This window comes from Ovis aries, chromosome X (genome assembly GCF_016772045.2).
Source record: "Ovis aries strain OAR_USU_Benz2616 breed Rambouillet chromosome X, ARS-UI_Ramb_v3.0, whole genome shotgun sequence".
In the NCBI taxonomy this organism is placed as follows: Eukaryota; Metazoa; Chordata; class Mammalia; order Artiodactyla; family Bovidae; genus Ovis; species Ovis aries.
This window is the reverse complement of record NC_056080.1, coordinates 57728004-57752958: the sequence shown is the minus strand read 5'-3', so window position 1 is coordinate 57752958 and position 24955 is coordinate 57728004. Positions and strand designations below refer to the sequence as shown.

The 24955-nt window shown below is 39.3% G+C and overlaps 1 protein-coding gene across 4 annotated transcripts in view; it reads left to right on the top strand.

The window, feature by feature from the left end:
* The window catches only part of JADE3 (jade family PHD finger 3), a 143217-nt gene extending 124928 nt beyond the window's left edge, over positions 1-18289 (top strand). For 3 of the 4 annotated variants that reach the window (XM_042242009.1, XM_027962807.3, XM_060407298.1), the window contains exons 9-11: positions 8614-9084; positions 10864-10981; positions 15205-18289. In XM_042242009.1, the coding sequence (XP_042097943.1) occupies positions 8614-9084; positions 10864-10981; positions 15205-16115 (1500 nt within the window). In that variant the 3' untranslated portion in view covers positions 16116-18289. Of the gene's footprint in view, positions 1-8613; positions 9085-10863; positions 10982-12571 lie in introns of all 4 variants that reach the window. The other variant, XM_060407299.1, reaches the window with a different exon arrangement.
* Positions 18290-24955: the final 6666 nt, after the last annotated feature.

The window sequence follows — 24955 nt, the reverse complement described above, 5'->3', positions numbered from 1 at the left end:
CCCTGAACTGGGTAAGTTCACTGAGTGAGTGTGTGTAGATAGAGAGGAGAATAGTACCAAGCACTAGACCTTGAAGCATTCCAGTGTTAAGTAGTTGGGGGAATAGGGAGAGAGGGGAGAGGAGACTGAGAAGTCATCAGGGAGACAGGAGGAAACCAAGAGAGTGTAGTAGCCTAGAAACCAAGGAAAGAAAGCATTTCAAGGAGAAGGAAATGATCAGTGATGTAAAAATACTGCTGAAGTAAGATGAGGACTACAAATTGATCCCTGAATTTAGCAATGTGATTATTAGTAATCTGGATGAGCAATTTAGGTGGAGTAGTGATGGCAAAAGCTACATTGCCAAAGGTCAGGGCAAAGAAATAGAGTAGGAGGTCTGGAAAAGTGGGGAAAAGAAGTTCACTCTTTAAGATGGAAGAAATTTTGGACTCTGTGGGAGAGGGAGAGGGTGGGATGATTTGGGAGAATGGCATTGAAACATGTATACTATCATGTAAGAAACGAATTGCCAGTCTAGGTTTGATACAGGATACAGGATGCTTGGGGCTGGTGCCCTGAGATGACCCAGAGAGATGATATGGGGAGGGTGGTGGGAGGGGGGTTCAGGATTGGGAACTCATGTACACCCGTGGCAGATTCATGTCAATGTATGGCAAAACCAATACAGTATTGTAAAGTAAAAATAAATAAAAAATAAAATAGAATGGGAAAAAAAAAAGATGGAAGAAATAACAAGTGTGTACGGTCAGCCCTCTGTTTCCACAGGTTCCACATCCACAGGTTCAACCAATGGCAAATTGAAAATATTCAGAAAAAATTCCAGAGAGTTCCAAAAAGGAAATTTGAATTTGCCTTGCACAGATAACTATTACATAGCATTTGCATTGTATTAGCTTTTATAATGATTTAAAGTATGGGAGGACGTGCATAGGTTACATGTAAATACTTCGCCGTTTTATCAGTATATAAGGGATTAAGCATCCGTGGATTTTGGTACCCACAGGAAGTCTAGAACCAGTTCCCTGTGTATTACTGTAGCTCAGTCGGTAAAGAATCTGCCTGCAGTGCAGGAGACCCAGGTTCGATCCCTGGGTCGGGAAGATACCCTGGAGAGGGAAATGGCAACCCACTCCAGTATCCTTACCTGGAAAATTTCATGGACAGAGGAGCCTGGTGGGCTGCAATCCATGTGGTCACAAAGAGTCAGGCACGACTGAGCGACTAACAGTTAACACTGTATGTTTGCTTGTTAACATATAGAACATAACAGTATGCATGCAAAGAGAGTGACCCAGAGGAAAAACTGTTGGATAGAGGTTTTTCAGTAGGTGAGAGAGGGGCGGCTTCAGGTAAGAGCACAGATTGTTCTTCCCGGGTAACAGACTCAAAGGCAGAGTATGTAGGCACAGTATTAAGTAGGTGTGCTGCTGGGAATCTGCATAGTGCTCTTTTGATTGTTGTAATTTCCTCAGGCAGGAAACAGAATCATCAGCTGAGAGTTAGGATGTGGGTGAAGTCTCCAGTCTGGGGAGAGAAGTGGTGTGAAATAGTGTTTTGGTTTGGGAAAGTCCAGTTTAAGTGCCAGGCTGCATTAAAGATCTTCCCCCGAGGTGAGGGAGAGTGAACTACAGGTGACCTTGTGAAGTGTGGTTGTGTTTTTCTCCACCTATGTTCTGCTTATACCAATATACTGTATTTGTTTACTGCTTTTGATTCCCATACAGGAAACACGATTCTAAATTACTTACCAGTTTGGAATTAACTTAATGGTGGCTTAAAAGGGAAAAGGGGTTTTGGTCTCTTTTGCCACAGTAAAACCCTGGTGGCTCAGAGGTTAAAGCGTCTGCCTGCAATGCGGGAGACCTGGGTTTGATCCCTGGGTCAGGAAGATCCCCTGGAGAAGGAAATGGCAACCCACTCCAGTATTCTTGCCTGGAGAATCCCATGGATGGAGGAGCCTGGAGGGCTACAGTCCACAGGGTCACAAAGAGTTGGACACGACTGAGCGACTTCACTTTCACTTGCCACAGTAAAACTAGATATCAGCTATGGAAAACAAACCACACTCTATTAGTATAAGCCGAATATGGGTGGGGGTCAAGTTTTATTAGCATCATTGTTTTTCAGAGGTTTATTTAAGGGTATTTGTGATTAGTCACACATTTCGAGTACTTTGCTTTATAAACTCTTCATAGAGATTTCTTAACTGTGAATTGTATTTATTCTTCCTACCTTCCAGCAGTGGGGAATACCCACATCTCTCCCCTTCTTTGGATTTGGAAACATTCATTCGGCAAGGATAGAATATTACACTGGTGGTTTTGGGGTCTAGACTAGCCACTATCTACAGCCTCCATATCTGGGAGCTAGAACCTTTCTTCTGAGGATGAAAGTTTCTGGTAATCCTGGAACAGATCCTAAAGACTGGGTTCTAAACAGATATCCCAGACAGCTCCAAATTTTGCCTAGACCATGGACACACAGTCCATCTGCCACCTTTCCAGAATTCCTTTAGGGTCCTTATGTATCTTATCTTCAAGCCCCATTAAGCCTAAATCTAGATGTTTTAGGCCTTCCTTGAGGGAAAAAGAAAGAAAGAACAGTTGTTAAAAATATGACATTTGAAGCCAGATTCCTGGGGTCCAAATCCTGGTTCCATCTCTTGTTTGTTATGTAGTCTTGAGGAAGTTACCTACCAGATCTGTTCCTCAGTTTCCACAACTACAAATGGAGATGATAAAATAGTACCTGCTTAAGGAGGTGGTGAAGAACTTAACACAGTGCCTAACAGATACTGAATACTCAGTAAATATTTGTGGTACTAGTAATTGTATTTGTTGTTATTGTTCATATTAATATTATTTCCTGGCATCAATCTGACTTTGTTGATGTAAAGTCCTGGCATTCATCCAGCCAAACTGAATAGAATCATTAAACATTTGGTGCTAGTATAGGTGCCCCTTTTGACAGTAAAGGAATGTGGGCATGTCTGGAGTTACATGCATGTATATTGAAGTCAGAATAAATTGGTGGGCAGCCAGGAGTTTACTGTTAGGCTAACAGTAAACAGCTTTTGACTATGAGGAAAGTGAACTTTTTTAAAACAAGTGAAAATCTTTGACAAGTGGGGAAATGCAAGTATGTCTACTCAGTGACTATTAAAGGTGGTACTAGTAGAGAAGGAAATTAAATATTAAGATTAAAGGGCACCAAAAAAAATAAGAGGGAAAGCACCTTAATATTTTTTTCATATATTCCAAATTTTATTTGTGAGTACAGATTGTTCCTGTTCTAAGATATTTCTGGTTCTTGCCTTCAGGCATATATAGTCTATTAAGGGAGGCCAGATACAAACATGAGAAAAGTTAAATAACACTCAAGTGACATCACCCATCAGACCTTGCAGACCCTTAGGGATGAGAGATCAGAAGGACTGATGGCTATTGTTGGTGCTAGAGTTTAAGTACATAACAGCTAAATAAGTTTTGTAGGCTGACTTTGAACCATTTATGACATGGTGTCAGTGACCAGACTTTGAGAAAATTGCTCTGATATCACCCATTTGTCTGTTCACAGATTACTGGGTATTAAGGGCAACCAAATGGACACTGTCCTACAGCAGGATAAAAACTGCTGAGGACAAATGCACCAGGCCCATGGTGTTTAGCGCAGATGTTATCTGCTTTTGAGGAGTACACACTGTTTTCTTTTAGGGCGAGGAATAAAATATTTCTTTAAAGAGGCAAGAAACAATTTAATTCCTAAATCAGTCTCTGGTGTTCTTTTTCAAAGATTTTTATTCTAACCACCCTATCTGATTCAATTCTCATCCCACAAGAAACTCCAACTCCCCTTACAAATGTGAACATGTAAGGATAGCATTTTCCCTCTAATGAAAGTATTTCCAAAACTCATATCTCTTCTGTAATTTCTGAAAAATAAGTAGAAAATTATTTCTTCTTAACCCCTTTAAAAGTAAACCACAGTGAGATATTACTTCATACTCATTAGGGTGGTAATAATCAAAAAAGCAGACAATAACAGTTATTGGCAAGAAGGTGGAGAAGTTAGAACACTTATGTGTTGCTGGTGGGAATGTAAAATGCATAACTACTGTGGAAAACAGTTTGGCAATTCTTCAAAAAGTTAGACATAGAGTTACTATATGTCTTGGTAATTCCACTTCTAAGTATATATCTACAAGTTTGAGGTCCCCAAGACCACCCTCAAATTCAATAATTCATTAGAAGGACTCACAGAACTCAAAAAACAATTATACTCATGGTCATAGTTTATTACAGTGAAAGAATACAGATTAAAATCAGCAAAAGAGGTACATAGAGCAGGATCCAGAAGAGACCAGGCACAGAGCTTCCAGTTTCCTCTCTAAGAGGAATCTTTTGGACAGTGCTTATTTTTCTCAGCACTGATGTATGATAATACACAGAGTATTGCCAACCAGCAAAACCACCTTGGTGTTCAGAGATTTTATTAGGAGTTGGTCATGTAGACATGACTGACCACCTGCATAGCTGGACTTAGTCTCTAGTCTCTCCAGTCCCTCCAAAAGTCAGGCTGATACCACATGACTCAGAACCTCCACCATAAATCACATTGTTAGCAGAGACTATCTGACATGGCCCAAGGCCTCCAGGTAAATAAAGACACTCTTATCAGACAGGACATTCTGAAGGTTAAGAGGTTACCTCTCAGGAGCTAGAGGCAAAGGGCCAAAGTTTTCTTTGGCAAAGTTAATCTTTTATTGCACATTACCAAAGAGAAATGAAAACATATGTCCACACAAAAACTGGTACACAAATCTTCATAGCAGCATTATTTCATGATAGCTAAAAAGTAAAAATAGTCTAAATGTCCATCAACTGAAGAGTGGATAAACAAATGTGGTATATCCAATATAATGCAATATTATTTGGCCATATTTTTAAAAGGATGAAATTCTAATACATGCTGCAACATGGATGAACCTTGAAAACATGCTAAGAAAGAAACCAGATATAAACTGCCACCTATGATTCCACTTACATGAAATGCCCAGACTAGGCATTTCTATAGAGACACAAAGTAGATTAGTGGTTGCTCAGGGCTGGGATTGGGAACAGGGAGTGGCAAATAGAAATGAGATTTCTTTTGGGGGTGATGAAAATGTAGTGGAATTACATAGTGGTGGTGGTTGTACAACTCTGTAAATACACTAAAAACATTGAAATGTTTTTAATTGAATTTAATTTAAATTTTAAATTGAAATGTTTAAAATTGATGAGTTTTGTGGTGTGTAAATTATATCTCAGTAAAGCTGTTCCTTTTAAATGGGCATTAAAACACCACCACCCCTGTCACCTTAAGTGATTACAGTAGAAATGAGATATTTACAAAAGCATTTTGTTTAATAGAATGTGCCAAATATATATTTTTGGAAAAAAGTAAAAAGTTATTTGATTGGTTAGCATTTCTCCTTTATCACCAAGATAAGTATGTGGACTTCCAGCTTTGAGTATGACCTTAGAATGACCTTTTTTGAAACTAGATGGATTTTATGGCAATTTCCTAGGGACATTTCATTTTTCATCTATGTACCCAATTCTTGTTCATGTTATTGTCTTTTATTTTGAGTAATTTATATTTATGTCTCTACATTTTATAAATTTGATCTGAGAGAGATCTGTTTCTAGCTTCCCATCAGTAGTAGTTTTATGTCACACACTCATCTCCTTGAACAGAAAACATTCCTTTTGCTTTCTCTTCCCTCATTTTTGTCTATTAAACAGTAGAAGAGCACTATGCCCAACATTTTTAACCTTTTCCTATGGAATGCCTTTTGCTACTTGTTTTTTAAATGACCAGTTAGTTTCTTAGTCAAGGGATAACAGAAGGTATCCAGATAAAAGTATAGTCTGGGCTTTTCATCATCCTTGTTTTCATGAGGCTTTTCTTAAGGATACAAATTTCAGTGTAATGGAACAAACTCTTCCAGTTAAGCTAAGTTGGGGTGGGCTGTTTTAGGAATGCAGTAGGTGGCTAGAGTACCACTTAACTGAAAAGTAGGAGTTGAGGGTAGGGGGCAGTTTAGGTAGAAAATCGGGTACTTTACAGGAAGTACAAATAATAATGGGCTTCCCTGGTTGCTCAGACAATAAAGAATCCACCTGCAATTCAGGAGACACAGGTTCAAGAAGATCCCCTGGAGAAGGAAATGGCAACACACTCTAATATTCTTGCCTGGAAAATTACATGGATAGGGGAGCCTGGTAGGCTACAGTCCATGGGGTCGCAAAGATTCAGACACGACTAAGCAACTAACACTTTCACTACTTTCACAAGTAATAACACGTATGAGGTTGGATAAGATGATCTTTGAATTGTTGTTCATCCTTGGAATTATTTATCCTGTGAAATTAGATTAAGTGGAATCTGCTCCCATTAAAGCTTTGGTGGTTGCCAGTATTCTTTGTTTTAATTGGAGGATAATTGCTTTACTATGTTGTGTTGGTTTCTGCTATACAACACATCAACCATAAGTGTTTGTATGTGTGTATGTGTATACATACACACATATATATATCCCCTGACTCTTGAGCCTCCCTCCCAGCCCCCCATCCTACCCCTCTAGGTCGTCACAGAGTGCTGGGCTGGGCTCCCTGTGTTATATAGCAGCTTTTCATTAGCTATCTATTTTACGCATGGTAGTGTGTATATATGTCAGTGCTACTCTCTCGATTCCTCACACCTTCTCCTTCCCTCACTGCGCCCACAAGACAGTCCTGTAGTCTTGTCCTTCCCTGAAGATAGATTCATCAGTACCATTTTTCTAGATTCCATATATATGCATTAACACACGATAGTTGTTTTTCTCTTTCTGACTTCACTCTGTATAACAGGCTATAGGTTCATCCACCTCATTTCAACTGACTCAGATTTGTTCATTTTTATGGCTGATATTCCACTGTATATATGTACCACAACTTCTTTATCTGTTCATCTGTTGATGGTCATCTAGGTTGCTTCCATGACCTAGCTATTATAAATAGTGCTGCAATGAATATTGGGGGTACATGTGTCTTGAATTACAGTTTTTCAGAGTACATGCGCAGTAATGGGATTACTCAGTTATATGTTACTGAGTTATATGATAGCTTTATTCCTAGTTTTTAAAGAAATCTCCATACTGTTCTCCTTACTGGTTTTATCAATTTACATTCTCATCAGCAGTGCAAGAGAGTTCCCTTTGCTCTGCATCCTCTCCAGCATTTATACTTTGTAAAAATTTTTGATGGTGGCCATTCTGACCAGCATGAGGTGATACCTCACTATTATTTTGGTTTGCATTTCTCTAATAACAAGCGATGTTGAATATCTTTTCTTGTGTTGCCAGTATTTTCAAGTGTTGAATTTCTCAATCTTTAAGGAAGCCTGCCAGGTTTTTCATTTTTTTAGTCTTTATTCGTATCCAAGGTCATTCTCTATGTTTTGTTATCAAAAACCCAACATATAGATAATTGAGCAGTCTGCCCTCCAGATGCATGCTTCCAAAAGATGTGAGACTTGGCTTTAATCATGGGAATTCCCACTATATCTTTTGAAACAGATCCTCCATTGCTTTCCTTCTTTTATTTTCATAAAAATATAAATACATGTGCATGTTAAATCTTTGGAAGGAAAACTGTAACATAGCCATAACAAATGGTAATTGAAACTAACTGAAGCACAAGAGTCTAGCAGTCATGGGCTAGGTTCTCTTTGCCTCCCTGTGAATCCTCAGTGCATGTCCCATAATGGTACCTAAGAAATGTGTTACATCTATGAATGGAAGAATATTATAAACTTAATTCCAGATTGTCTGTAACCATACTGTCCAGTAGAACTTTCTATGATGTGATGGAAATTTGTGCTGTCCAGTATGATTGAAATGTGGCTAGTGTGACTAAGGAATTGAATTTTTAATTGTATGTAATTTTAATTTTATTTTATATGTAATTTAAGATAGCCAGTTGGCTACCTTAGCTACCATGTTGGACAGCACAGCTCTATAAGACCAATTTCAAGAAGTTAGGTTACTTAAATATTGGAGTTCCTGTGACTTTTTTTAGAACCAGTAGCTGTTCTGGCAGTAATATTGCTTCTGTTTTTCTTTCATTTGTTCAGAAGCATTTCTTGAGCACTTGCTAGTTCAATAGTTGATGACAATGCAAAGATGAATGACACAGCTTCTGTCTTTAAGAACCATGGCCAGGAATTTTACATTTGTTATGCTCTAAGTGTAGTTTAAAAGGACCATTAGGTGATATTGGGGTCACAGAAAAAATACAGCATGACTCTTTATAGGGGCCAAAGAAGAATTCTCAGAAAAACTTAACGCTTGTGCTAAAATTTAAAGAAGAGTTTGGAAAAAAATTTTTTTTTGCCTCTGTTTTTACCGTTTTGTAAAAGAGTAGATTTCCGGGCTTTCTTGTAAGGTGTCCGTCATAGTCAGTTTAAGACCAACTTTCTCCCTGTCTTTTCTTTGCTTCCTATGAGCTCTCAGTTTAGGCCCAGGTACATAGAGCTTCCTCTTCCCCACACAGCCCTGCTGCCTTAACACATCTTTTCTCCCCACAGTGCTCAATAAAAAGTTGCATCACTGCCTTCCATGTCACCTGTGCCTTCGAGCACAGCCTAGAAATGAAGACCATCCTAGATAAGGGGGATGAAGTAAAGTTCAAGTCATACTGCCTCAAGCACAGCCAAAGCAGGCAAAAGCTCAGGGAGTCTGAGTACCCCCTACACAGGGCTTCAGAGCAAAGCCAGGCCAAGAGTGAGAAGACCAGTCTGCGGGCACAGAAGCTTCGGGAGCTGGAAGAGGAGTTCTATTCCATGGTCAATGTGGAAGATGTGGCCACAGAGCTGGGGCTGCCCATGCTAATTGTGGACTTCATCTATAACTACTGGAAGCTGAAGCGGAAGAGTAACTTCAATAAGCCATTATTTCCTCCAAAAGAGGAAGAAGAAAATGTCCTGGTACAGCCAAGAGAAGAGAGTATTCACACTCGCATGAGAATGTTTATGCACCTACGGCAAGACCTAGAGAGGGTAAGGTGACCAACTATGACCTAGTGTATAAGTCTTGGTCTGCATAGGAATGGAGGCCACACTTCTAGATTAAAAAAAAACAACAACCACCATTTATAGTTGTAGTATAGGCTTCTGTGCCCTTGCTTATCTTCTGATTTCACTGTGGCCCCAAATGTTGGGCTTAGTTGAAATTCTACTAGACACATCAGAGAATAGAAGAGTCTATCCTCACTTAGATGCTTTATGAACCTTAAATATGAAATAAATTTTTCACTTGGTTTACTTTTTTTCCACTGTTGAACCTAAATTGGCTCAGCTATATTTTACTGACACACTTACGAGACTGCAGGCTGAAGAAAAAATGAATTTTGCTTAGGAAAGTGCCAGATCAGAGTTTCTTAAACTTGGTACTATTGACATTTGGGGCTGGATGGTTCTTTGTTGTGGGGGACACTGTAAAATGTTTAGCAGCATCCCTGGCCTCTACCCACTAGATGCTAGTAGCAAACCCCCAACATGCCCAATTGTGATAACCAAAAATGTTCCCAAATTACCAGATGCCATCTAGGGGTGAAAAATTACTCCTGGTAGGGGTGAAAAATTACTCCTGGTTGAGAGCCTCTGTGCCAGATAATTCAGTGTAACTCATGAGATACACACACACACACACACACACACACACACACACTCTCACACTCTCACACACTCTCACACTAAATTAGGTACTGTAGGGATTTAAAGATAAGTTAGGTCCTGTGTTTACCCTAGAGAATCTTATAATCAAGTGTAATGGTGGCTTGTTTTTTTCTCTGCTACCAGAATTTGGAGAGGAACTAATAGATTTTTTGTTGTTCAGTCACTCAGTCATGTACGACTCTTTGTGACCCCATGGACTGCAGCACGCCAGGCTTCCCAGTCCGTCACCATCTCCCAGAGTTTGCTCAAACTCATGTCCTTTCAGTCAGTGATACCATCCAAACATCTTGTCCTCTACCATCCCCTTCTCCTCCTGCCTTCAGTCTTTCCCAGCATCAGGGTCTTTTCCAGTGGCCAGAGTATTAGAGGTTCAGCTTCAGTCCTTCCAGTGTTGCAAGGTTGATTTTACTCACTTTTTAAAATTTAACTCACACATATATAGCACTTACTATGTGGTACCACTCTTCTAAGCATTTTGTAAATATTAACTCATAATCCTGACATGCATATGAAGAAGGTACAGTTATCCCTATTTTCAGATGATTAAACTGGGACACAGAAAGTTTGAGTAACTTGTCCAGATGGGAGAGCATGAGAGAGTGAGGATTTCACCCTTGTGGCTATGGAAACTTGACTGAGCTGAAAGTGTGAGCAAAACAGCTACTTCCAGTCTTCCCAGCAGACTTTTATCCTGCTGGTCCAGCACTCATTAGAATACTGGATCCAGCATTGCCACCATTTACTCAGGGATCTAAAGGGAAAGCTAAACTGTTAAGTCATCATTCAGTTCCCCAGCCTGACTGCACAGATAAATATCAAGCCCATGACACGACAGGAATAGTAGACTTGAGAAGGTAGCTTTGGAGCTTTTACTTGTGCTGCTGATTGATACGGGAACCATGATCCCACCATTAACCGTGCCATGTGAATACCTGTGTAGCAGCTCTCTTTATGCAGCTTTTAGGTTCTATCTTCTCTCCTCAGCCCCCCACCCCATGTAACTTAAAATTAACTTGTCTTAATTTTAGCTAAACAATGTTCAGTTGTCAGGTTTGTGTAACATGACAAAACTCTCTTATTTGTTGGGGGTTGGGTTTACAGGTCCGAAACCTGTGCTACATGATAAGCAGACGAGAAAAAATGAAACTATCATACAACAAATTACAAGAACAGATCTTTGGTTTGCAAGTCAAGCTTGCTAATGAGGAAATTGCTGCAGGTAAGCTGTATAAATTTTGTATCAATTGTTTCACTTAAAAATCTTTTAAATTCATTTGTTCTAGTCCAACCATGATGTAACATGGCCCATTTCACTGTTGACTCATGAGGCAAGAAATCCCAGGGTAGAGTTGGTGGAGTTGCAAATCTAGGACAGATAACTTACGTCCCAGACAGATATTGGAGGCTGTTAGTTGGAGCCATGAAATGATTCTAAAATCATTGGATTAATTTAGAAATCAGTAGGATCCGATCTAATCCTAGTTTCTGGAAAACATTTAATTCCAGGATTACTCATCCTAACAATCTGTTATATTAATGACATATCCTTAGCCAGAATTTAGTAGGAGATCTGGGTTCTTATCTTTTCACTTATTCACTGATGTTTGTTGAGCACCTCCTATGAACTAAGAGCTGAGCTAGAAGACAGAGCAGCGAGCAAGACAGAATTCCTTCCTTCAGAGAACTCTGCCCACTTGGTGAGAGAAACAAGTGAACATAATTACAGTACTCTAAGCATAGGAGCTTGGCTGTAATGATGACAGTCATATTCAGAGATATTTGTAACCTCCCTTTGCCTCATTTAATACAGAGGTCAGTGGCAGAGCCTGGACAACTAGGGGTCACTGAGCAATGTGTGCAGAACCCAGCTTCTGCCAAGGGCCAGCTATAGAGCAAGAGAGACACCCAGAAATAAGGTGTCAGGTAGGTATCAAAGTCTTATGGAAAGTTGTGAGGATCAGAGGCCACGGCACAATGGTGTAGGAGGAGACAGCAGGGCTGCTCAGCCATAAGAGTACCATGATAGACAAGACAAGGAGAACCAGAGGACAGCAGGAAGAGCCTCCATGGTGCCAAGGAAATTGGCCCCTAGACCATGTGGCTTCTGATTAGTGGGACCCAGCCCCATAACTGCTTGTGGCAGCAACAGATGGCAGGCCCTGATAGAAGTGGGGACTGAGTGTTCAGTTTGGACCTTGAGGGAACAGATGTCCACTGGGGCACCTAATAGTTGTCTTCTCTGTATGTCATCTTTGTGAGGCTGCAGTGAGATGGTAATGGGCAAAGGACAAGTCCTTATACAAAAATAAATTGTTTGATACTAGTGCCCTTTTGATTTCAGAACACTCAGAATAATAGAGAGAGGAAGACTTGTCCTAAATATGATTATAGAGTTGATATAACCAGGTAATTGTTGCCAGTACTCCCAAGGCCAAGCCCATAACAGCAGAAATATTATGATTGGCAGAAACATCATGATCTTTTCTGGGGGCCTTGCCACTACAAAACCTGCCCCACACCTCCATGGTGGTCATTCATAGTGAAGAAATTATTTTAAGTTAAGGGCATAAAATATATGGGAACCACCAAAACCTGTACTACATTCTTGTGAGTTTGTATTTGACTTGCTTTAGGAAGACTGGAAGGTGTGATCTGAAATGTCTATGTTCAGAGTAAAAGAAAGGGAAAGTGTTGGTCGCTCAGTCGTGTCTGACTCTTTGCAACCCAATGGACTGTATGTAGCCTGCCAGGCTCCTCCGTCCATGGGATTTCCCAGGCAATAATACCAGAGTGCCATTCCCTCCTCCAGGGGATCTTCCTGACCCAGGGATCGAAACTAGGTCTACCACATTGCAGGCAGATTCTTTATCATCTGAGCCGCCAGGGAAGCCCGACTGTGTTTAAGGCAAGTTCTGAATGCTATCCGGTACCCACTCATGCACATGTACAGACACACAAATAGGAAGGCCCTATTCTAAACCATTGCTAGTGACATTCTTTTCAGAAATAGAAGGAGCAGAAAGGATGTATGAGGCATCACACTAGTCTTTGTGATTATTTTTACAGACTAGGAGAACAGAGGTGAAGAGGTTGGGAGTCACACAGCAAAAAGTGGCAGTGCTAAGTTTTCCACTTGTAGCAGTTCCCACCCTAACCTCTAGTTCAGCTAACTTCAGCTGCTATATGCACATATCAAACATAGGTACTTGTTCAGTATTTGGAAGAGTGGGTATGTGAACACTGCTATAAGAATGTATGCCTTTATTTGTTTATATTTTTATTGAAATATAGTTGCTTTACAAAATTATATTAGTTTCAGGTGCACAGCATAGTAATTCAGTATTTTTACAGATTGTATTCCATTAAAAGTTACTAAAAGATAATGGCTATAATTCCCTGTGCTATACAATACATCCTTGTTGTTTATTTTATACATACTAGTTTGTATCTCTCAATCCCATACCCTAATTTTTCCCTCCCCCTTTCCCTCTCTCCTTTGCTAACCACTAGTTTGTCTTCTATATCTGTGAGTCTGTTTGTTTTGCATATGTAATCATTTGTATTATTTTTTAGATTCCACATATAAGTGATGTCATAAAGTATTTGTCTTTTGCTGCTGACGTATTTCACTTAGCATATTCTCTGGGTTAATCCATGTTGCTGCACATGGTAGAATTTCATTCTTTTTATGGTAATATTCCATTGTGTGTGTGTGTGTGTGTGTGTGTATCTCACCTCTTCTTCGTCCATTCTTCTGTTCATGGGCGCTTCAGTTGCTTCCATATGTTGGCTATTGTAAATAGTGCTGCTGTGAAAATTAGGGTGCACATACCTTTTCGAAATAGTGTTTTTGTTTTGTTCCAGGTATATACCCAGGAGTGGAATTGCTGGGTCCTATGGTAGTTCTAACTTTAGCTTTTTGAGGAACCTCCCTACTGTTTTCCATAGTGGCTGCAGCAGTTTACTCCCACCAACAGTGTATAAGTGTTCCTTTTTCTCCGTATCCTCTCCAACATTTATTATTTGCAAACGTTCTGATAGCCATTTTGACAGGTGTGAGGTGATATCTCATTCTGGCTTTGATTTGCATTTCTCTAATAGTTATTAATGGTGAGCATCTTTTCATGTGCCTGTTGGCCATCTCTATGTCTTCCAAAAAATGTTCAGGTCTTCTTCCCATTTTTTAGTTGGGTTGCTTATTTTTATAATATCAAGTTATATGAACTGTTTTATGTATTTTGGATATTAACTCATCATTGGTTGTACCATTTGCAAAAAAATTCTCCCATTCTGTAGGTTGTCTTTTCATTTTGTCAGTGGTTTCCTTTGCATGCAAAAGCTTTTAGGTTTAATTGGGTCCCATTTGTTTATTTTTGCTTTTGTTTCTTTGGTCTTAGGAGACAGAGCCAAAAAAAAAAATACCGCTGTGATTTATGTCAAAAGTGTTCTGGTTTCTTCTAGGAATTTTATGGTTTCAAGTATTACATTTTAGGTCTTCAATCCATTTTGAGTTTATTTTCGTAAATGATGTGAGGAAGTGTTCTAATCTCACTGTTTTACATGAAGCTGTCCAGTTTTCCCAGCACCACTTGTTAAAGAGACTGTCTTTTCTTCATTGTATATTCTTGCCTCCTTTGTTGCAGGCAAGTGTAACTGACCACAGGTGTGTGGGTTTATTTCTGAGCTCTCTAGTCTGTTGCATCAATCTGTGTGTCTGTTTTTGCACCAGTACCATGCTGTTTTGATTACTGTAGCTTTATAGTATAGTCTGAAGTCTGGGCACATGATACGTCCAGCTTTGTTCTTTTATTTCAAGGTTGCTTTGGCAGTTCAGGGTCTTTTGTGGTTCCATATGAGTTTTAGGATTATTTATTGTAATTCTGTAAAAAAATGTGGTATGGCCATTTTAACAATGTTAATTCTTATAATCCAAGAAATGTTTTGTGGCTTCACATATGATATATCCTGGAAAACATCCCATGTGCACTTGAAAAGAATGTGTATTCTGCTGTTTTGGGATGTAATATCCTATAGATATCAGTTAAGTCCAACTTGTCTATTGTGTCATTTAAGATCGCTGTTACTTGTTAATGCTCTGTCTGGGTGATCTGTCCACTAATGTAAGTGGGGCGTTAAAGTCTCCTACTATTACTGTATTATTGTAAATTTCTCTTTCATCTCTGTTAGTATTTGCTGTTTATATTTGTTGTTCCTCTATTTGGGTATATGTGGTAACAAGTGTAATACCTTCCTTTTGTATTCCTCCCTTTATCATTATTTAATGTGCTTCTTTGTCTTTGTCATAGACTTTGTTTTAAAGTATACTTTGTCTAATTATGAGTATTGCTGCCCCCACTTTCTTGTTATTTCCATTTGCATGAAAACAGATGCTGTTATTTAGATTGGTTGTTAAAATAAACCTTTCTTTTTTTTTAATCTCAGGACTTCCTGTGACAAATGCACTAGAAAATTCATTGTTTTACCCACCACCAAGAATTACCTTAAAGTTAAAAATGCCCAAATCAGCCACAGAAGATGGCAGTAACAGCTCCACAGAGCCTGATCATGGACCTCTCTCTCCTGATGACAGCTCCCCTGTTTGTAATATGAGGAGCATGCAGGTGGCTCAAGATTCACTGGAAATGAGAATGAAGTCATACCCAAAGCATCCACAAGAGAGCCAGACTGACTGTTTACTGACCAATCCCAGCGATGATAGAAGTGAAGCAGAGGATCCCAGTCCTGCTTGCAAACCTCCATCTCCTAAGTTCTATCATGGGCAGTCTCTGGGAAAGCCTCTGGTCCTTCAGGCTGCCCTGCATGGACAGTCTTCCATTGGGAATGGGAAAAATCAACCTAACCCCAAGTTTGCCAAATCCAATGGCCTAGAGGGTACCTGGTCTGGGGATGTCACCCAAAAAGACAGCTCAGGTGAGATGTTCTCTGACCAGGAGCCCATGCTCAGCTCCCACTTGGGTAGTCAGGGCAGCCTTAGAAAATCTACTGTAGAGCACTCCAGCAGGTCCTTTAAGGAGGCCACCAATAAGTGGATGAAGACCACAGAGAGCCTCCAGCGCTATGTGAAGGCAGCCAAGAATATTAACCCCAAAGAGCAGCTCTGGGGCAAGCAACTTGTTAGGCGGTCTGCAGGGAGAGCTCCATATCAGGAGAATGATGGGTATTGCCCAGATGTGGAGCTGAGTGATTCAGAAACAGAAAGTGATGGGAATGAAGAAAAAGTCAGGGTAAAGAGAGAGAGTTCAGACAGGGAAAATCCTCCCCATGATTCCAAACGGGATTGCCATGGTAAAAGCAAGACATATCCTCTTTCCCACAGTTCAATGCAGAGGTGATTAGAAATTCCAAGAAAACCTCCATCTTTGCCTTTGCCTCATATATTGGGGAAAACTCATACACCAAAATGACTATAGTATATGTTGGGAGGAATTGTAGTAAGATGGAATAAATTTTTCCACACTAAATTGGTTTGCAGTTTTTGAACTGGTATCAAGTCTAGTTTTTACAAGCACATTATAGGGATTACATATTGTCCAAAAGTTTGGGTGGTTGTGGGTTTTTTTGCCAGAGGCCAGTGAGAACAGCTGGGACCAGAGTAATTTGCTCAGTAAATACTTTGGGGGCAGCATTCCAATTATATTAACACATTGATATACATACATATTAAGAGTCCATGCATTGTTAATGGATTTGCAAGAGACCATGATTATCAGACACTAAAACTATTTATCTTTTGAAGCTACAGCATGTGACTCCCAGACCTGGTGTCTGTAGGAAGTTTCTAACTCCACTGGTACCTGGAAACACTCTTCAGGGAGAGACCAGGGACCAATATTTCAGATACTGTCAAACTCACTACCCTCTTCCTTTGCTCTGCACAAGGTTGAGTTCCTTTCACAGTATCTTAATTTACCAAGTCAATACACCTAATGCTTATAAGTGTTCAGTGCCTGTTCCTAGACTTGCTTGTTGGGGACACACTCATAACTATTTCACCCAGCTAACAAGCATAAAAAGCTAACTTGTGGATAGTGTTTACAAAAGTAATACTTTCAAGGAAAATGCTCTGATTCTCTCAGTTTAGGCGCTTGTGAAGGATCCCAGAGCCTTTCCCAAAGTGAGAACATTTCTGAGGGATTTATATCAGGTCAGGGTTTTTGTGTTAACTGTTTTCAAATAAGTTTGGCTTAAATAAGTTTGGCTGACAGTTTTTGTATGCCTGCTTTAATGTTTATAAAGTTTTTATTGAGGTATAATTAAAAGATAATAAAGTGCAGAGAAGTTAAATATTCTTATCTGCTTTAATTTTGAAACAGATTTTTATTGTCAAACAGAATTTGAAAGCATGTGTTTAAAAACACATGGATATAATTTAGCTTTGTACCAACTATGAATCCAAGGCAATTTCCAAAACAAAAAGGCTGGAGCTGTTTTTCAGAAGTTGCTCATACTCTGTTCCCAAACTATCAGCCTTGATTAATTCTGGGGAGGAAGAGAATAGTTAGGTTGGTGGAGGATAAAACATACCTGCTTCCCATTTAAAGAAGAAGAAAATGTTACAGTTTTTAAAATGTGAAGCCAACTATATATACTCTGCTCACTTTTCTTAGCCTTAAATTAATGTTCTCTTTCTTCTATTTTGGGAACATGTAGTGAGACTTTTCAGACAATGAGGCCATTTTAGATTTTTAAAGTTGCTTCCTGGTGAAATATCCCAGCTGCAGTAAAGGCAGGGGCCCTTCTCTCCATAAATATGGGAAACTCAGTAGTTTTCAAAACCTCTTTCCCACTTTTGTTTCTGTAGCCTTCTTTGGTTTTATTTCTTCCTCCTTTTCTGAAAATTTCTGTATTTTTCCTCTCCTTTGGCTGCACCTTCAAAATGTTTCTTTTGTGCCTGTGTACATGTGTGAACATGCCATAGCATGTGTGATCTGTGTCCTGTATTTCATTTGAATACAAAGGGAAAGGCTATGGATTATCCAAATGAGGAAGATAATTTCTCCAATTTATGCACTAGGTTTCTGTACTTTTTCTTTGCATTTCCTGGGTTAGATAATAATTTGACACCTTCATGGTAATGACATTCTAGTGGAGCTATGTTATAAACTCCTCTGTTAAAGGCCAGTACAGTAACCTGTGTCCTTTCATGCCTTTCAATTTTGAGTGAGTGGGAAGAAAAGCAAACATTGAAAAAAGTGCTTCAGCCAAATTCCATATATGTAATGCCATTGGGATAGTATTGACAAAAATAATTTCAGTCAGGGAAATATAGTTGTAATATTTTTACAGAATTTTCCTAAATAAATGAAGGAGCCTTCAGCTGTATACATTTCAACTGCCCCAAAATGTATTTGCTACATTTTGCTGTTGTTTGAAGTATTACCTCTTAACCTTCTTGTTAAATCTTTTTCATTTTGTCTTATATAGTCCAGTTTTCAAAGACAAACTGTCTTTTTTCAAATGTCACCTTTTTACCAATACTTTTTCATTAAATTATGAAAACTGCTAACTGCTGTCAGTGTGGTAATTTTTTATTTGGGCATCTGGGCTTTTGAAAAACTTACATATGTGCCTTTTATATTAAAAAAATCTTATTCATTAAACAAAACAGATGGTAAGGGGAAAGGAAGAAGAAGGAGCGATTGAATGTTTAGAAGCACAAATTCATGATTTGTGTCAATACTAGGGACCAAAGAGAACTCTGAGGAATTGGACTTTACCTGGAAATCACAATTTCATTGGGCTGTTAAGATGGAACCATAGGGTCGACAGAAATCACTAGGGAAATGGATCCTATCTAAAGTCACAAAGCTCAGAGGGCTTAGATCAAGCCTCACTTTTAAATATACATTCTTTACAATATTCATTCTATTTGGAGTCATGTGAATATATTAATGTAATAAAGGTTATGTCGTGTCATGGGGATTTCGAGGGCATTATAAACATTTTCATTATGTTTGCAAAATGTATTTGGTAAAGGTCACTGGGTAAATCATTAGTGAAGATAGTTAAAAGATAACTATCTTTTATAGTTTCTCTCCCCCTTCTCATTTCCCCTCCTTCTTCCCCCTCCCCGTGCATTTTCCCCAACACCACATTCACAGATAACTCTTCTGATTCAGTAAATTTCTAGGTAAAATGTTGTGGTACCAAAACTACGAATAACACTCTTTTAGCTAACAAAAGCTTTGGGTTTATGCTGATGTCTGTATTTCTAATAAGAGATGAACCTTTGTTTTTACGTTGAAGAAATTCAAATTCACAGAATAAACTAGAGGATATACAGTCCTGGGGCTTTTCCCCTCCAGGACTTTACAGGCCTCAGTATGCTTGCTGACCCTTAAGAATGGAAGGAAAATACATGATAGGATTAAAACCTAATTCACCACTGAATAATTTTCATGTAATATTTTCAAAAATGTATCTTATTTATAACAAATATTCATTAGATTTTCATAACCTTAATTCACATTTTTCAAGTTTTATGAAAAGCATCAATTACATATTAATTTTTTAAATAACTTAATAAAGGCCTACCCTGAGACTGTCTCTCCTACACATGGAGCTCTGTAATAGTTCACCACTGTTGAGGGAGGCTTCTGTGAATTCAGTTCATTTTACTTCGTGGAGTGGAACGAATTGCATGACCTACCATGAGGACAGTTATCCTTGAAGTGAACCAATATGAAGGGGGTGGTCACACCCCAGACCAGTACCTTCTGCCTTGTCCAGTCACTGATGAGTTCTTTGCCTTGACACTCCCTGAATACATTATCTTAATAAACAGAACATCCATCATTTTTCATCTTGTTCAAGTGAGTTTGGGTGTGAGCATTCCAACCTCAAGTCCTGGACACTCCCAAGCATTAATTTCTCTTCCCCTGACTATTCTTCCCACCCTACCTTCTCAGTTTCATTTTATTTTAACTGATTGTCAGTTGAAACCTTGTCCTTCTAGACAAAAATAAAACCTTTAGGATCTTGGTTAGGTAAAAATGTCTTAGATATGACACCAGAAGTGCTTTCCTTAAAAGAACATACTTATATTACACTTCATCAAAATTAAAACTACTTTTTGAAAGACACTGTTATAAGGATGAAAAGTGAAGTCAGATTGGGGGAAAAAAGGTTTGCAAATCACTTATTTGATAAAAGAGTGGTATCCAGAATGTGTCAAGGATACTTACAACTTAATAACAGGAAAATAACCTAACTGTGGACTTCCCTGGTGGCACAGTGGGTAAGAATCCTCCTGCCAATGCAGGGGACACAGGTTTGATCCCTGGTCTGAGAAGATTCCACATGCCACAGAACAACTACGCTCCTCCACTGCAACTACTGAGACCACATGCTGCAACTGCTGAAGCCCAAGCTCCTAGAGCTTGTGCTCCACAACAAGAGAAGCCACCACAATGAGAAGCCTGCGCGCCGCAATGAAGAGCAGGCCCCACTCGCCACAATAGAGAATGCCCTCAGAAAGCAACGGAGACCTGGAACAGCCAAAAAAGGAAAAGAAAATAATCTAATTAAAAAATGAGCAAGGGGACTTCCCTGGCAGTCCAGTGGTTAAGATTTTGCCTTTCCAATGCAGGGTGTATGTGTTTGATCGCTGGTCAGAGAGCTAAACCCCACATGCCTTGTGGCCAAAAAACCAGAACATAGAAAACAACAGAAACAATACTGTAACAAATTCAATAAAGACTTACAAAAAATTTTAAAAACAAACAGGAATTTGCTATATGATGTAGGGAAACCCAGTGCTCAGTGACAACCTAGAGGGGTGGAATAGGGTGGGATGTTGGAGGGAGGTTCAAGAGGGAGGTGATATATATATACCTATGGCTGATTCATGCTGATGTATGGCAGAAACCAACACAATAGTGTAAAGCAATTATCCCTCAATTAAAAATAAATTTAAAAAAATGAGCAAGCCATCTAAACAGGCACTTTAGTGAAGACAATAAATGGCAAATGCTCACATAATAAGATGCTCAACCCCATTAGTCATTAGGGAAATGAAAATTAAAACCACAATGAGATACCATTACACTTCTAATAGAATGGCTAAAATTGAAAAGACTCACCATACCCCGTGAACTAAAACTCTCATATAATGGTAGAAGGGAATGTAAAATGGCACAGCCACTTTGGAAAACAGTTTGGAAGCTTCTTACAAAGTTAAACATACATCTACCGTAAGATTCAGCCATTCTGCTCATAAATATTTACTCAAGAGAAATGAAAGCAAATGTTCATATAAAAATTAGAACACAAATGTTCATAGTAGCTTTGTTTATGATTGCCCCAACTAGAAACAACACAAATGTCCACCAACACTTAAATGGATAAACAATTGTAGTATTTACATACAGTGAAATATCTCTTAGTAACAAAATGAAATGAACTACACACACAGCAGGGTGGATAGTTTGATTCTCAAAATAACTATACTGAGTAAAAGAAGCCAGACAAAACAGAAAACATACTGTATAATTCCATATGTATATAAACCTAGAAAATGAAAACCGATCTAGAATAACAGTGAATCGGTGGTCGCCTGGGAGTTAGGAGCACAGGGAGGTAGGACAGAGAGATAATAAAGGGGCAAGAAGAAACTCTGGAGAGTGATGGATATATTCCTCATCTTGATGGTGGTAATGGCTTCAGGCATATGTTGAGATTAACCAAATTATACTCTTTGTGTATGTCAGTTTATTGTATGTCGCTTATACATCAATAAAGCTATTAAAACCTTAGAAAGACTTTTAAAAAAAGACTTCTTAAATTATGTCTCTGTGCCCCTAAGAACTTTGTTTCATTGGCCTGGAATCAGGAGGTTTTATTTAGCTTCTGATGGGTAATGGTTGGGCTTCAGCCAGGCGCTAAAGAACAAGATTGCACAAGCACCGACCTGACGGCTCATGAAGTTCTCATGGGGGTCTTCTGAATCTAAAACTGCAACTCTTCCATGCTACACACCCGCTCCTTCATATTTTCCTACTAGCATACTCTCTACCTGGCATAATTTCTCTAGGGTCAATTTGAAATTACCATGGCCACATTGGGGAATTTTTAACATGAAGACTGTTCGCTTTAGAGGGCCCCAGGTTCAATCCCTGGTCAGGGAACTAAGATCCCACAAGCTTTGTGGCATGGCCAAAAAAAAAAAAAAAGTACATTAGAACAAAAAGGGAAGAAACTCTCATGAGGAAATTGTTTAAAAAGAGAATATTTTTAACATAAGAGACTATATTAGCTTTGTTTCTATACTTCAAGGATTAATGAATGGTAGCTTTAGATTTATTTAGATTGGTAAAATTGTCAGTGGCCTGAGTTATTGTCCAACCAGCTGTAATCTCAATATCTATATATCTGTTTATCTCTTTCTCTTTCTTTTGTTTGTCAAAATGTGGTTTCTGTATCAATACATTCTTTCTTCTCCTTCAAAAAGCAACATAAATAGCCTTTAAAAAATAAAATTTCACATTTGTCTGAAGCTGTGCATGCTGTCACTCAGTCATGTCCAACACCTTGCAACCCCAGGGGCTGTTGCCCACCAGGCTCCTCTGTCCATGGAATTTTCAGGGTAAGAATACTGGAGTGGGTTGCCATTTCCTACTGTAGAGGATCTTCCTGACCCAGGGATTGAACCTGAATCTCTTGCTTCTCCTGCATCGACAGGCATATTATTTACCACTGTACCACCTGGGAAATCTTGTCTGAAGCTGCTGCTGCTGCTGCTGCTAAGTCGCTTCAGTCGTGTCCGACTCTGTGCAACCCCATAGACGGCAGCCCGCCAGGCTCCCCCATCCCTGGGATTCTCCAGGCAAGAATACTAGAGTGGGTTGCCATTTCCTTCTCCAATGCATGGAAGTGAAAAGTGAAAATGAAGTCACTCAGTCGTGTCCGACTCTTAGCGACCCCATGGACTGCAGCCTACCAGGCTCCTCCATCCATGCGATTTTCCAGGCAAGAGTACTGGAGTGGGGTGCCATTGCCTTCTCCGTGTCTGAAGCTGGGTCCTCCTAAATTTTTTTTGTCCCTCTCTCTGTTTTACCTCTTTAGGAAATTTTTAAAGATTAACTGATCAAAAAACATTCAGTTGTTATATGTATGTACACTTTTCTAGTCCAAATTAAGCCATCAAAATGTCTAAAAACAAGAAAAGAAACTTATTAATGATGCTTCTTTTTGTCGACACTGAAAAGTGTACTTACATAATAGCCTTTGTTATTCTGATTATGAGAAAAGAACTTAATTCCAAGATGAAGGAGAGATTTTGATACAATTGAGAGTCTTTATAAATTAGTTTACCATTTAAAAATAATGTCACCACAATATTTTGGTTTGTACAAAACCAAGGTTAAATTATTTAAACTTTCTAAATTTCTTACACTGGTTTTATGAGTTAAGTAAGTTACCATTGTCTCCATAATTTTATGAGAAAATATATATACAAACAAATGACAATAACAAATGCATTTTTAAAGAGTTTAATTTTATGAAATTCTTAAGTTGCTACAAATCACAAAAATTTAACATATTAGCTAAAATTGAAATTTCCACATCCTGACTACCTTTAAGGCCTTAGATAAAAGGTTAAGTTAATTAATAAATAATCTTTGGCTGTCTGTACAGTTACTATGTAAGAAACAGATACAAAACACTGGTCATTGAACATAATTTTTTATTCTTATCCCCTGGAACAGCACTGTCCTTATCTTCCATAAATTCAGGAAAAGTGAAGAGAACTAACGAGATTTCAAAACCAAAAAATTTAAAGCTCTCAGAAACTCCTTGAATGTCCATGGCCTAAAGTCTTGCCATTATCCTTAATAGCAGTAAGATCTGTCTCCTCTAGGATCCACAAGTTACCTCCTTCTGAGTAAATAACAGGTTGCCCCACGGATTTGGAAAGTAATCTCCATCTTAGACTCTACCCTATGACATGCTGATATCACTAATTACAGCAGGGGACACATACCTTCAGTTTTATCACCAACAAGTACAGCTGTTTTTTTTGAAACACCCACCTAAGCAGCCTCTGCATGATCCCAAACCTGAAGGCTTGGCTTCCTGAAGAGGCATCAGAGAAAAACTGCCCTTGAGCCTCAATGGAAAAGAGATTTTCAGGTACTGTTAGCAATTGGCCCAACAAAACTCCAAAGTATTGAAGTTATGTTTTCCAACTTAAAAGACATATATCGCTTCTTCCTGAATACTGGATGGCCATTCCATTGGCACAATTTAACACTATTCTTAGGATCCCTCCAGGAACTGCTGACTGCAGAAGTGGACAGCTTCTGCCCAAGGTTAATCTCATTCTTCAGAGGCCTTTTTCTTTCCCTTTACCACTCATCATGCCTATTATTGTACTTTACACTCCCCAGTAAGTCTTTTCAATATGTTCTCCCTTACCTTCATCCTGCGACTTTTGACCCTATACGACCTTCTGCCACTTAAAAGGTAAAATGTCCTGACAGGTCTTTCTCAAACCACAACTACTGCTCTGAACTTAACTGTTTGCTGACAAAATTTTAATCATTTTTCTTTTAAACACTTGAGAAGATACATTTCCTATTAAGGCCCATTCTGGTTCTTCTGGGCTTCCCTGGTGGCTCAGACGGTAAAGAATTTGCCTGCAATGCAGGAGACCTGGGTTTGATGCCTGGGTTGGGAAGATCCCCTGGAGAAGGAAATGGCTACCCACACCAGTATTCTTGCCTGGAGAATCCCATGGACAGAGGAGCTTGGTGGGTTACAGTCCATGGGGTCGCAAAGAGTCGGACACGACTAAGCCACTAACACACTTGTCTGGTTCTTAAGTTTCCCTTACATCATTAATCCCAAACTTTGGTCATATAGTAACTGGCCTCCAGTTCTGCAGCTCTGGTTCCGGCCCTTCTACTCCTCCGTATCCCACCACCTCCTGACACTGTGCATGGCATCACTACACCAGCAGCCACCATTACAGATAGCAGAGCTCTGGAGCTAGAGCAAGTGGGGGAGGGCAGCGGCTGGTGGCCAAGCACAGAGGGTCAAGCTAGAGGGCCAGCGCTAGCACCAAGCAACCACCAGTACCTGCACAAGTACCCTGGGAACTGGCGACGGCATGTGCTTGTGGCCCGTGTGCGGGTGGCCGTGTGGAAGGAGCATGGTTTGGGCGGGTGGCATC